The sequence below is a fragment of the Poromitra crassiceps genome (assembly GCF_964638095.1).
Source record: "Poromitra crassiceps genome assembly, chromosome: 16".
Classification (NCBI taxonomy): domain Eukaryota; kingdom Metazoa; phylum Chordata; class Actinopteri; order Beryciformes; family Melamphaidae; genus Poromitra; species Poromitra crassiceps.
In genome coordinates, this window is record NC_139645.1 from 22,941,422 (window position 1) to 22,955,083 (window position 13,662).

A 13,662-nucleotide genomic window follows, 5' to 3' on the forward strand; every position below is an offset into this window, starting at 1 on the left:
ACCCACCACACATCCCGTCAGCTTCTCATCCAATGAAAACGTTGTTTGCTGTTCCAGGAAATAGGATGAACCTTGGATACGGGGGTCGGTATGGTGCAGGGAAGCTAGTCCACTCATTAGAGGTGAGAGGCTCTGCCAGAACCCGAGTCCGGCCCGACCGGGTCCATGTGCCGGGTCGGAACATCCCTTCTATACCTCGGGCCCCGGCCGCGCTCGTGGTCAGATGTTGATATAATTGGGGTCATATTTGGTGTGATAAGATCAGAATGTTATAACATTGTAACCTTCAAACCTTTATGTATTCATAAGACTGAACAGACATCAGGGTTATAGTTGAGAGAAGCAGCCAACTTACGAAGACAATTTCAGGTTTGGGTTGGGCTCGTGCCCATACTTGCAGTCAATGGGACGGGACGGGCCCAGACAGAACGGGCTCGGGTCGAGTCGGCTTGTTTTTTTGGGGGGCTGATCTAAGATCTACCGCTCAGCTCATAGAAGCTGAGGTAGTGAGTTGAATAACGTTACGGTGCTAGAAGAGGAGAAAATCCAACTGGGAGACTGTCTGCAAAGAGTAAAGAAAGATCAGGTACTGTATGTATGCCATGACTCTCCACACACACACATGCACACACACACACACACACACACACACACACACACACACACACGCCCGCACACACACTCCCACACACACACACACACACACACACACATACACACCACACACACGTGATGACAACAAAACAGAGATGCTCACAAGTTATTTTTTGCAAGTCTAAGTCAAGTCTCAAGTCTTTTGGTCACAAGTCTAAGTCAAGTCTCAAGTCTCTTAGGGATGAGTGTTCTATCATCTGCTGGATGCCATCTAGTCTGCTTAGAACACTGTGGGCACAGCTGTGAAGCGGAAAGCGCACGGCAGAGTTGGCTGAGGACAGACGGGTCAGAACACGTGCGCAGGGTGCAGGGCCCAGGCCCGTGATGAAGAATGAGGATGATGAGCAGTGGCTGGCAATGTGTATAGAGAGGCAAAGTGACTCACTTCTCTGGTACAGCGCTGAAGCAGGAAGTGGCGTTCACTTTGGCTCTCTATAGGTAGCTGACCTGGTTTTTCTTCCTCAACAGGATCACGTCTACCTGATCAATATGCTCATCTCATTGGTTATGAGCTAAGGGACATAACTGATCCTAGATCAATATCCTCATCTCATTGGTTATGAGCTAAGGGACATAACTGATCCTAGATCAATATGCTCATCTCATTGGTTATGAGCTAAGGCAGTGGTTCCCAACCTTTTTACACCAAGTACCACCTGAGAAAGTAGTTGGCTCTCCAAGTACCACCATATGACCGACGTTAAAATACAGTCTATTCAGCTATGCACAGTTCACGCAGGAGGCAAATTTATTCCAACCTGCAGCCTATGTGCAACCTGCAGCAGCTGCACTTGTGCTGGGTTGACTGCTGTCTTCACCTCCTTGTGCTTCATCGTTGCTGCTCTCCTCTACTACAGCTCTTTTACGATTCCCTCCCGTTTTGATCCACTTTAGCATCCCTCCTCGTCTTTGTTCACCACTTGTGTAACCATGCGGGGCGGGCAGGTAATTGTGCATGCGCAACAGGTATAGTGTCCGTCAGAAACAAATATTTGTTTCTAAATCTCAAGACAACAAAATAAACCTCAATTTCAATGATCACAAGTTTATTTTCATTCGTAGTATTATTTTGATAGATAAACATGTTTTACAATTGATTTTAAAGTTGGGTTTATTTCATAATTTAAACATTGGGATTCCAGGGATCAAGTACCACCAGCAGGGGGGGGGCGCAAGTACCACCTACCTTGAGAAACACTGCCAATAATATTAATAATTATTATTATTATTTCACTTTCACATGTTTGAAAACTACTACTAATGACCACCATGGATTTTGCACACAAAAAAAAAAAAAAAAAAAAAAATCACAGAGCCTTCCAAGTACCACCAGCAGGGGGCGCAAGTACCACCTACGGTACGCGTACCGTAGGTTGGGAACCACTGAGCTAAGGGACATAACTGATCCTAGATCAATATGCTCATCTCATTGGTTATGAGCTAAGGGACATAACTGATCCTAGATCAATATGCTCATCTCATTGGTTATGAGCTAAGGGACATAACTGATCCTAGATCAATATGCTCATCTCATTGGTTATGAGCTAAGGGACATAACTGATCCTAGATCAATATCCTCATCTCCTTGGTTATGAGCTAAGGGACATAACTGATCCTAGATCAATATGCTCATCTCATTGGTTATGAGCTAAGGGACATAACTGATCCTAGATCAATATGCTCATCTCATTGGTTATGAGTTAAGGGACATAACTGATCCTAGATCGCTACTCCTACTCTGAGATGCTTGATAAATATGGAGCATAATGTGGTGATGTGTCACTCCTCAGCATGTTTAATAAAGCATTTGCATAATAATGTATGTCCGCCCATTGGCAGAGATCATAATTACAGTCATCAGAATAAATTCAGGTTAAGTGCTTCCCATAGACAACCAGTGTAGAGCAATAAATATGTCATCAAACAAACCGAATGATATCCATCATATCAAAGATATAAAAGCCTGATTTGATATCATATTTTTCAATATATCAGTGTTGTGTCAGTCATGATGTCATTTGACATGCTAATTTGGCTAACTAAAGGCATCTTACCACCTCTGTGGTGTGTACCCTCCCCCCCTCCTCCCTCCTCCCTTCCCCAGAGGAGCCGGCAGACTGGGAGAAGGAGCTGCAGCAGGAGCTCCAGGAGTACGAGGTGGTGAGCGAGGCCACAGACAGAGACGAGCAGTGGGACCAAGAGATCGAGAAGATGCTCCAGGCTGACAGCAGCTAGGTTGAAATGTTGAAAGGTTTTGGGTCGTGGCTGGGCTTGGAGAACCCAGCGTACCCAAGGACCGTGATGACACGGACAACTTAGCCGAGGAGCGAGAAGAGAAGGTGGTCCAGGCACAGAACGAGGTAAACAAACAGCAAGCAGCCCAGGAAGACGAGCCAGCAGCCCGCCAGGAGAACTCCGAGGAGCCGGGGAGAGGACTGGGCGGTAAGACTACCCTACGTGCTTCTTAATCATCTCACTTTTAGATGTGGAACTCCTCATAAGTTAGTCAGCCTTGCTGTCCTCCATAAAAATGCCAGGTGTAACCTTATATGCATGAAGATAATGCCATTTGGTGGAAGCAAATGTGGTATAAGTGCATTACAGTATGTTGTGACTCTTGTGAGCATGGGTGGCCCCAGTGGGAATCAAACCACCAACTATGACAGTGTTAGTAGTGCTACTGAGCTACGTTACACAACCATAAGTCCATTTAAATAAACTGCATTCTGTTCTGCGTGCTCCCCCTGTGTCGCTGTAGCAATGTTTTGATGACAGGTCTGCTACACACAAGAAACCTTTTCATCAAAGTACTGTACAAGTCAGAGTCGAGTAGCAAGTCACCAGAACAAAAAGTCAAGTCTCAAGTTTTCTCTTCATGCATCAAGTCAAGTCTCATGAAGCCCTAATCCCGTCCTCTCCCTCCTCTCTTTGAAGACTACATCTTCAGTTTTGCCACCAATGCCACCAAGAAGATATCAGAGTCTGTGGCAGGGACCGCTCAGACCATCAAGAAGAGCGTGGAGGACGGAAACATTGACGGCATCATAGACAAGGCACGCTGCTCTCTGCTTCTTGCACGCCGACATCATCAACAATTTGTATTGTCCTCATATTCACATAATATTCTTCATGAGGCAAATGGGACACGCTGATGGTGTACCTTGATAAATGTAGTCTATTGTAGTGGTTTCCAAAGTCTGAGACTGTGGGCCTCCCCTCAGACAAAGCCACCCCCCCTACACACACTCGACAATTAATTGAGCCAAGATAGCCTGATATTGCTGTAGCTTGTTTGACATACTTCAGACGACACCAATACATAAAAATGCCTGTCATAAGGTCTGCCTGAAGGAATTATTTGTTTCTGACTCTGGGAAAGTTGGGAAAACTGTAAAATTCCCAAAACTACTGATTATCTTAACTATTTCTTTAACCAAATCACACAAATTTAGACTATTCTAGGTTTAGGTTTAGGTTCTATGTGATCTCCTTTTGAGATATCTTTTTCCACTTCCATTCACTGAGCCTCCCCTGAAACTGTCTGGAGACTCCCTGTGGAGGCCCGCCTCCCACTTTGAAAACCTCGGGTCTATTTATTGATTCAATTTTTACCTCGTTGATACAATATAGGTCCCTTCCTTCTTTGAGTATGTGTCTGTCTGTGTGCTGACCTGTGCGTTTGTCTGCTTCCAAACTTTCCTCTGAGACTTCCAAAAGGAACAGCAGAAGTTTGTCCAGGAAAATAAGGCCAAGAGATCAGGTGGGATGCACAGCAATTCGCCTATTTCACATCCCACCCAATTCACCCATTTTGTGCCTAAAAGGCAGGAAGTAAAACAGGTGCAAGCAAGACATTGATTAAGGTTTCCAACTTCCATTCCGTTTAGGTGTTCCAGTGCCGTGGGTCTAATTAGTGTCTAAAATACTCAACAATCTATTAAAGCTATTTAGGCTGTAAAAAATGCTGCCTTTTCTGTATAGGGGAGACTCATGGGTAACCATTAAACCCATTTTCATATCTTGAGGTGAGAGGTCAAGGGACCCCTTTGAAAAAAAATCCTCTGCCAAAATTTAGCCTTCATTTTGAGTGTTTTATTTTATTTTATTTTTTCACCTTTACTGTACATATCATCAGTGACATCGACATTGACGATGTCACTGATAATATTACCGATGTTGTACCGAAATTTGAATGTCTGGGGCCCCTGGATTTTTGTGACATCAAAGTGAGGTCACAAGCCAAAAAAGGTTGGGAACCCCCTGCCCTAATGTGTGATGAGTGAAGCTGCCTGTGCTGGCGTTTGTGCCCAGATGCAGCGGTGCCACCCTGGGTCGGCTACAGGGACGTGCACAGAACATTAGAGGGGCAGGGGCTCAAATTCATAAAAGGGCACTACAGCCACCGTCCAATTTTAACCAGATTTAGAGGAATATCTCATTTTAGGATGAGACTTGTCATGGAAAAATAACTCCATAACTGAATAATATTAGTATATAAAAGTTGCATGCTGTTGCAATACTGTTGTGAAATCATTTAAGCATCAATATGTATTTGCTCCTTTTCTCCCTTTAGGTTGTTGTACTACAACAGATAGCAACACAGGCAGAAACATTGAACGATACTGAGTGAGGCTTGTAATATACCATGCATTTTAACCATAATTCTAAAAAGCAAGACAGAAGATTTAGATAAGGTGTATTAGAATTTTTTTTATTTTTTGCAGATTCAACAACACAACATCCCTTTCCAGTAGTGTAAAGTAAAAAATATTTTCAAGAGCAACAATTCTGCATTTGTTCCCTATATTTTGGTTATTTATTTATTGGGTGGTTTATTTATGTATTTATTTATTCATTCATTTTTGGGTTCATTTTTGGGTTGGTGCCTTCAGGGGCAGTTTAGAAAAACACTGCTCCATGCAGAGGCCTATTACAAATGGTGCATTCAAGGCCAAGAGAGCTCGGAAAAGGCATTTCTCTTTGAATGCTGCCTTCAGTGACGGCATGGAAAGGGCAATTTCCATACAAAGCACCATTAGAAATGCATTCATGGTCAGGAAAGGGCACTTTTTATTTTATTTTTTAATGTGTCTGAGCTGTTTGTTTTGTTCATGTGTTGTTGGAATGAAAATGAAAAATGTATTATAATAAAAATAAAAAAAAAGGCACTTTTTACAGACTGAAAAAAAGGCAGGGGCTCAAGCCCCCTTTCATGTCTATGTGTGCACGTGCCTGGTCGGCTACAACGAGGAAGAGACCATCCAGCAGTAGGGGTGGGACAAAATATCGATACTCACGGTATCGCGATATTTCCACTTGCGATACGTTATCGATACACTGGCACCGAGTATCGATATGTTTATTTAAAAAAAAAATTTTTTTTTTTTTTTTTTTAATAAACAGGCTAAAATATTATGCTGTGTGTGGTAGTTCAAACATAGTTTCAAGTTGACGTTTATTTATGTTTGTAGTTGAAACAAAAACATAAATACTGTAGGCTACATGAATGGAAATGTTTGATCATTAATATCTACTTTTAGAAATTATATAGGTAGGTAGGTTATATAGGTTTTCTTGTTTTAATAATAATAATAAAAAGACTTAATGTGTAACTTTTCCTCCGTGGTATCGAAAATGGTATGAGTGAGTGAGTGAACTCTGAGAGAGTTCATGTCAATTCTGCTAATAAATACATAATACCTGCTTCTTGCCTTTTAGGGGTATTTTTTTCTCTTCAGTTACACAGGTATCGTGATGTATCGTCTTCCAATATATCGATTATCGCAGTATCGCAGTATCGTGATAATATCGTTATCGAGGGCCAAGTATCGTGACGATATCGTATCGTGAGCTACTCAGCGATTCCCACCCCTATCCAGCAGCAGATCCTGGCTCTGTCTGCCGTGAGTCACGTACAGATCCTACACGATGTCAGCATGTGTTCTCTCATGTCAGTTATAACACGGCTTTGTTGAAAGCTCATCTCTGATTGGCCGATAATCGCTCTCTGTGGTCTGTTTCACACCTGATTCTATCAGTCTGCAGTTAAAAAACATCTGGTCCATGAAGCGCCACCTTGTGTCTAAAACACATTAGTCTTTAGCTGCTGCACACGGTCCTGCTGGAGCTTTTATAGGCAGAATCTTGTCAATCACATTAGCTTATAATCAGATCATTTAAAGTCAACATTTTATTTCAAATGATTCATGTATTTGGTAAGTAGCTGTGACGATATCCGATATTTTCCAACTCTCTTGACTGATGCCGATACCGATATTATTATTATTAATATTTATATATATATTTATATTTATGTATTTATGTATTTATTTATTTATTTATATTGCCGATATATAGTGCATCCCTAGTAAAAAAGCAAGGCGCTGGTGATGTGTCTTCCTGTAGGACAAGAGGAACTTCCTGCGCGACCCCCCGGCCGGCGTGCACTTCTGCTTCGTCATGGAGGAGATGTACCCTCTGGCCACCGTCATGCTACAAGAAGACCAGCTGCTCAACCGCATGCGCTTCGACCTGGTCCCCAAACAGTCAGTAGGCCGTGTGTGTGTGTGTGTGTGTGTGTGTGTGTGTGTGTGTGTGCGCGCGCGTGTGTGTGTACGTGTGCGCGTGTGTGGTCTAATTAATGTCGCAGAGTTCCCACAGTCATGCAATACCTGGAAAACTGGAAAAGTCATGGAATTTCAATATTTTGTTTTCCAGGCCTGGAAAAGTCATGACATTTGTAAAATCATTGAACGTTTTGGAAAAGTAATTGATTTTGTTGTGTGTAATGAAATTAATTGTTATGGGTAATCTTTTTTTTTTTATAAACATTTTTATGGAAAATTCTTGATTTATTTTCCAATAGCTCCCATGCAATGTGACCGACTGCCTCCAAATCAATACCAGATTATTACTAGACTGGACAAATAAGACACACCTCATTATATTTGATTTGAGTGATTCTTGTATTTTATATTAATATTTTTATGGAAAATTCATGATTTCTTTCAATAGCTTCCATGTAATATGATGCCATGACTAAAGCACTAAAATTCCAAGTGCAATATGCAAGTATTTTAAGTATGTTAAGCATATTTTAGACCATGGGAAAAAATACTAAAACTCAAAGTATAATAATATCATTCATATTACAAGAATCAAGAATGATAATAAAAACAGTAATAATAAAACATTTATGCATATTAGTCCAGAATTTTATCAAAATACCTCACTCAGTTTAGGACGTAAGTACGCTAAAGCTTTATTTTTATGGCACCTTTCAAAACCCCATAGACGTAATGTAGTATTGATCAATTCTACAATTAATATGTGATCAATAAAAATCATAACCATGGTATCAGATGTGGACGACAGTGATTGGACGATATCTGACTCTTATTTAGAACTCAATTATTTTGGTTTCTATGTCAATGTAACCCTGGTCCGGTCCATTATGATGACTCACCTGTGTTTGTGTTTGTTTGTAGTGTGAAGGAGGAGGCGTTCTGGAGGAACTACTTCTACCGGGTGTCTCTGATCAAGCAATCGGCCCAGCTGACGGCGCTGGCAGCCCAGCAGCAGCAGAGGGAGAAGGGGGACAGAGGGGCCAGTGTCTCCCCTGAGGACGTCACCTTAACAGGTTAGAGGGAGGAGGGGGACAGAGGGGCCAGTGTCCCCTGAGGATGTCACCTTAATGTATATATATATATATATATATATATATATATATATATATATATATATATATATATATATATATATATATATATATATATATATATATATATATATATATATATATATACATATATATATTTATATATATATATATATATATTTATATATATATATATGTATGTATGTATGTATGTATGTATGTATGTATGTATGTATGTATGTATGTATGTATGTGTATATATATATATATGTATGTATGTATGTATGTATGTATGTATGTATGTGTATATATATATATATATATATATATATATATTCATATCCTAGCCACTAAATTAAAAAAAATATATAATTTCTTTGCAGAAAATGTCAGAGCAAAAACCCCACCTGTTTCCATCAGTGACATGCAGAAGGTAAGAGTGCTATACTGTGGATGTGGTGGTTGTGTATGCTCAGTATGTATACAAGTGGCTGAGGAAGAAGCTCTCTGTTTTCAGTCCCAGCCGGCCCAGGAGGAAGAGGAGGACATGTGTTCGAGTCCCGGGGTGTCGGAGTTTGTGAGCGACGCGTTTGACTCCGCCAACATCAACCAGGACGACCTGAAGAAAGAGATGGAGCAGCTGTTGCTGGATAAGAAGGACAGCCCCTCTCCTGAAGGTCGGCTTTCTTACACTTTTGTTTCATCCTTTAGGGAACTGTGTGTCTGTTACATTTCTTAAGCTGGAAATGAGCATTCGGCATTCAAGCTGCTGATAAAGATGATATTTTGTGCCAATGTTGCAGATTTTTCATTACAAAAAAATTCCAAAAATCAGAAGCACTCTTGTTTCCCACCGAATTTTATATTTGGTAGGGTGGAAAAGCCTGGGGAAAGAGCATTGAGGCCAAAAATGTAATTAAATGTATATTAATAATAATAACAACAACAACTCTACTACTACTACTACTACTACTACTACTACTACTACGGCACTCGGTAGAGCGCATCATACCTCTGCCAGCCTTTCTAAGTGTCGTGGTGTTACGTGAATCCGTTTAGAAGTTAGGCTCCTTTTTGTGATTGCCACGCCCCCTTTTGGTCAGTGAAAGCAAGTTGAAAAAAAGAGCTTCGATACCGGAAGCGAGGCAATATTACCTTCAAAATGAAAGCGCTAATTTATTAAAACCAATAGGCTACATAATGCTGCTGGGTGTACAGACCAGTCAACTCACTATGGGTTAAAATTGGCTTTTGGAAGGCACAACATTGTATGTTTATTTACAACAGGTTTCTCTGCAATTTTTTTCTTTATTTCCTCTTTGGTACTTGGGGGATTTCGGATCACACAAAACATTGCGACAGTACTTTGATTTAAATGGCATTATTTTGACGGTTATAACCGGACGTTTCTGTTTTATTCTGGCTGACTTGACGCTGCTGAACCTGTGAGCAAATCTCTTTTAGATTTAGATCTCTTGTTGATGTTGTGATGGAATTGAGTCTTCCCTGTCTTTTATTCCCGTGTGCCTTTGTATCAGAAATATAAATATATGTGTATAAAGAATAAGCAGCTAGTTGGCTGTGTCTAGGTGTGGGCTAAACACTGGAGCAGCTTGTTACTGCATAGCCTCATAGTTTTTTCAATGGCTATTATGATAGCCATCATATCAAAGATATACAAGCCTGATTTGATATCAGATTTTTAATCATAGTCAATATATCAGTGTTGTGTCAGTCATGATGTCATTTGGCATGCTAATTTGACTAACTAAAGCCATCTTACCACCTCTGTGGTGTGTCTCCTCCTCCCTCCCCCCTCCCCCCTCCTCCCTCCTCCTCCCTCCCCCTCCTCCCTCCTCCCCCCTCCTCCCTCCTCTCTCCTCTCCCCCCCCCCCTCCCTCTTCCCTCCTCCCTCCTCCAGAGGAGCCGGCAGACTGGGAGAAGGAGCTGCAGCAGGAGCTCCAGGAGTACGAGGTGGTGAGCGAGGCCACAGACAGAGACGAGCAGTGGGACCAAGAGATCGAGAAGATGCTCCAGGCTGACAGCAGCTAGGGGGCGCTGCCTCTCCTCTGCACAGTCACTTATTTGCTGCCCCCCCCCCCCCCCCTCATGGACGACTAGCAACCCATGCTGCACAAAGGGACTAAATATGAGTCCCCTCTATATGTATATGATTACCATCTGTCCACTTGTATCCATGCTTCTGTAACTCGGGGTTCCTACGCAGGTCTGGAAAGTGAATAGTTTGGTGATTTGAAAACAAAAGTCTGGGAAAAGTATGGAAAATGTTGTAGTTCAGGTCCGATACACACACAATTCTAGTTTTGATCTTGGTCTAGACCCACTTTGAATACACAGCTTATGTTGATGTGAAGAATAATGTTCAGATAGAGGGATGCTCTTATGAGCCAGCCACTGTCAGCATGCATTATATCAAATAGCTGCACCAACATCACATCTAGTCAAGAACATCGGCCATATGTGAAAGAAAGCATGTAGGAACCCTGCCGATCATCTCACATATTCTGATATTTCTTCATCAGACCAGATCTAGATCTAGATCTGCGTTAATCATATTGAACACCAGACAACATCTTCAGAGGAAAAAGTATGTGATTTTCTTTGATTGAAAATGTGTAAGGACCCTGGTAACTGATACAAGTTTGAGATATGATTATATCTTCTTGCTTTGCCCTGTTCATGAGAGCCATGTACTGAGGCGGAATGCCGCTAGAGGGCGCTCCAATACAAAGTGCCAGGCACTTTCTTCTGATGGGGGGGCTGTTTGAAATCCTAGATCCACGTCTGAGTTAAGTATCTTTCAGCTGCTGCTTGCAGGTGGTTTGTACAGTAAAGTCTGTAGTATAGTTACAGTACAGTAGAGTCAAATCTATGTCAATAAAGAGGATTGATTTGTGGCACTTTGCACAGCAGCACTTCAGCCACTATTTCCCTTTCATTCTCCTTTCACATGTTTCTATTTCATTTGGACAAAGTTGGAAATGTGCGCATGTCTTTGTTAAGCTACACGGCTTGTTTCTCTGTAGCTGAAGTATTGTACATGTGTTCTCTATTTGATCTTTTCCTTCAATAAAGATTAAAATCTGTTACAAAAGCAACCAGTAGACTGTGGCTCAACTTGATACATACCATGGTGGAAATAATGACTTCAGGGAGTATGAATGGAAATGAAGTTATAGGACATATATATATATATGCCAGATGGTTTGTTCACAGAACCATGTGGGAGCTCGTCTTTGGAAACTATGGAAAAGGGTGTGTGTGTTTAAATAATCCCTGGCAGGTGATTGGATGAACCATCTGTCTATCATCGCTCGCTTCTAGCTGTCGTCACACCTAAATCCCGCCCACAGCTGCCTCTGGAACTTGTGATTGGTAACCAGGGTTGGGAAGTTTATTTTAAAAATGTAATCGGATGCAATTAATAGTTACCTGTCAAAAATTGTAATCAGTAATCCAAGTATCACAATATAAAAGTAATGTTACTGATTATTTTACTTTTTGATTAGTTTTGAACAAATGTCCTCCTGCATTTGACTACTGGAGCTCCTCAGGACCCCAACAACAACAACAAAAAAGAACAGCTTTGCTAATCTTGTCTTATCTGTTTCTCAATAATAATATAATATATAATAATATAATAATCGTGTTTACATCTTTGGATTACAGAGCATCATTTTCTTAGAAACCCAGTCATTTATTTCTTGGCTGCACTCACTGGTCATTTCTAAGAGCCAAGTGTTTTTAGGTGTTATTTATTTTGCACCTTAAGATATCAAACATAAAGTAGAAAATAAAAGAGTCAATATTTACAGTGCACAGCGAATTGGATCAATAAATCCACAATAAATAGAATCAATACATGATGTAATCAGTTACTTTCCCAGCCCTGATGCGTCACCAGGCTCTCTCTCTCAGAGGGGAGAGCATAGGGGGAGAGAGAGCGCCTGGCAGTTACTGAGGCAGGAAGACAGAAGAAGACCCGCCCCCGTCTTCCGGTGGCCTGTGTGCTGCAGTGTTTTCCTTCCCCCACAGAAATGCAACAGCAGGCAGTCAGTCGCTACGAGTTAGAGACAAAATAAGAGGCATGGACAAACCAAACCAAAGTGTTTGTTTTGAGCTAAACTCTCGTTACTCGCGTCGCCCATGTTTTCTAAACGGAACGCAAGAATTGAGCGGAATATTGTTGCTGGAGCACAGCACGGTCTTCCGCCCAGAGCCGGAAACACTCGGAGCGACGTTTTGATCATCATCATCATCCAGCCCTGCTGCCACGACACTTCTCTATACAGGCTGAGGCGGAGCAAAGTAACTGTTGACAGTGGAAGTCAAGTGTGTCGCAGTTCAACTCACAGTCACACCGACACCATTTTGAGAGAGCAGAGAGAAGACGCAGGGTGAGTGTTAATACTACATGATTATTATTCCTATTATTATTTTATTCAGGGATGAAACTAAACTAGTCATCTTTAGGTGTCAGTCACCTTCTCAAACTTGTGCTGCTAAGTAAGTGAATGGTTTCTGAGTGGTTTAGTGTCTCTGCCCTGGCTGATATCTGTCACCTTTTTCCACTGTCTGAGTTCACATCTGTTGATTGTAAAAGTCTCTGAGTCAGTTTGTTACTGATCGCAGGTGTTTTACTGCGTTCACCTGCCTCTTTTCCTCTCTCTCAAAGTAACGCTCATAGAAAAGATGTAACAGTGAGATAATGGCGTCAGTAAAACAAACAGGGAAGTTGATGTGGGCGGGGCCTGTACTTCACAGAAGACCGACATGACGCAGTTTATTAAACCGTTAAATTAACCCAGTTGTATTCCATCTGTGTGTCTGAGACTCTGCGAGATGAGCGTCTTTCAGTCACATGACTCCTCATAAAGAGAGAAACGGCTTGTTGACTTTCTGCAGACAGATCAGGACTTCAGAGCGAGGTGGGAACATCGACATATATATATTTAATATAGCTCAATCAATGGGTGGTAAACTAATCTGCTTCATATTAGGCCTACAGAGGGCGCTACTAACTATGACATGCGTCGACTTGCCTACAGAGCAGACTGCTGTGTTGCGTTTGAGTCATCCGCCTCTCGTCTCTGAGGGCGGGTTCACTGGGCTGATTTCTCATAAGCCAGCAGTGTTTCACTGAAATCAAGTGTTGATAAAAAAAGAAATAATGAATGAAGCTTGTGTGTGTGTGTGTGTGTGTGTGTGTGTGTGTGTGTGTGTGTGTGTGTGTGTGTGTGTGTGTGTGTGTGTGTGTGTGTGTGTGTGTGTGTGTGTGTGTGTGTGTGTTAGTGCTGCACGATTTGGGGAAAAGGTGCGATTTGCGATTA

General features: G+C 41.6%; 2 protein-coding genes across 2 annotated transcripts in view; both read left to right on the forward strand.

Moving 5' to 3' along the window:
• Positions 1 to 2,889, forward strand: part of LOC310791526 (synapse-associated protein 1-like) — a gene marked incomplete at both ends in the record, with an annotated part of 582,682 nt that extends 579,793 nt beyond the window's left edge. Inside the window, one exon of the mRNA XM_083653200.1 lies at positions 2,759 to 2,889. Coding sequence (XP_083509326.1) covers positions 2,759 to 2,889 — 131 coding nt within the window. The remainder of the gene's footprint in view (positions 1 to 2,758) is intronic.
• A 390-nt stretch (positions 2,890 to 3,279) lies between these two features.
• Positions 3,280 to 10,363, forward strand: LOC310791527 (synapse-associated protein 1-like; the record flags this gene model as incomplete). The annotated part of the gene is made up of 10 exons (XM_083653201.1): positions 3,280 to 3,292; positions 3,589 to 3,707; positions 4,372 to 4,414; positions 4,966 to 5,000; positions 6,534 to 6,557; positions 7,060 to 7,199; positions 8,142 to 8,293; positions 8,695 to 8,744; positions 8,835 to 8,988; positions 10,233 to 10,363. The coding sequence occupies 10 exons, from the start codon at positions 3,280 to 3,282 to the stop codon at positions 10,361 to 10,363; spliced, it is 861 nt and encodes a 286-aa protein (XP_083509327.1).
• Between the last annotated feature and the right edge of the window lie 3,299 nt (positions 10,364 to 13,662).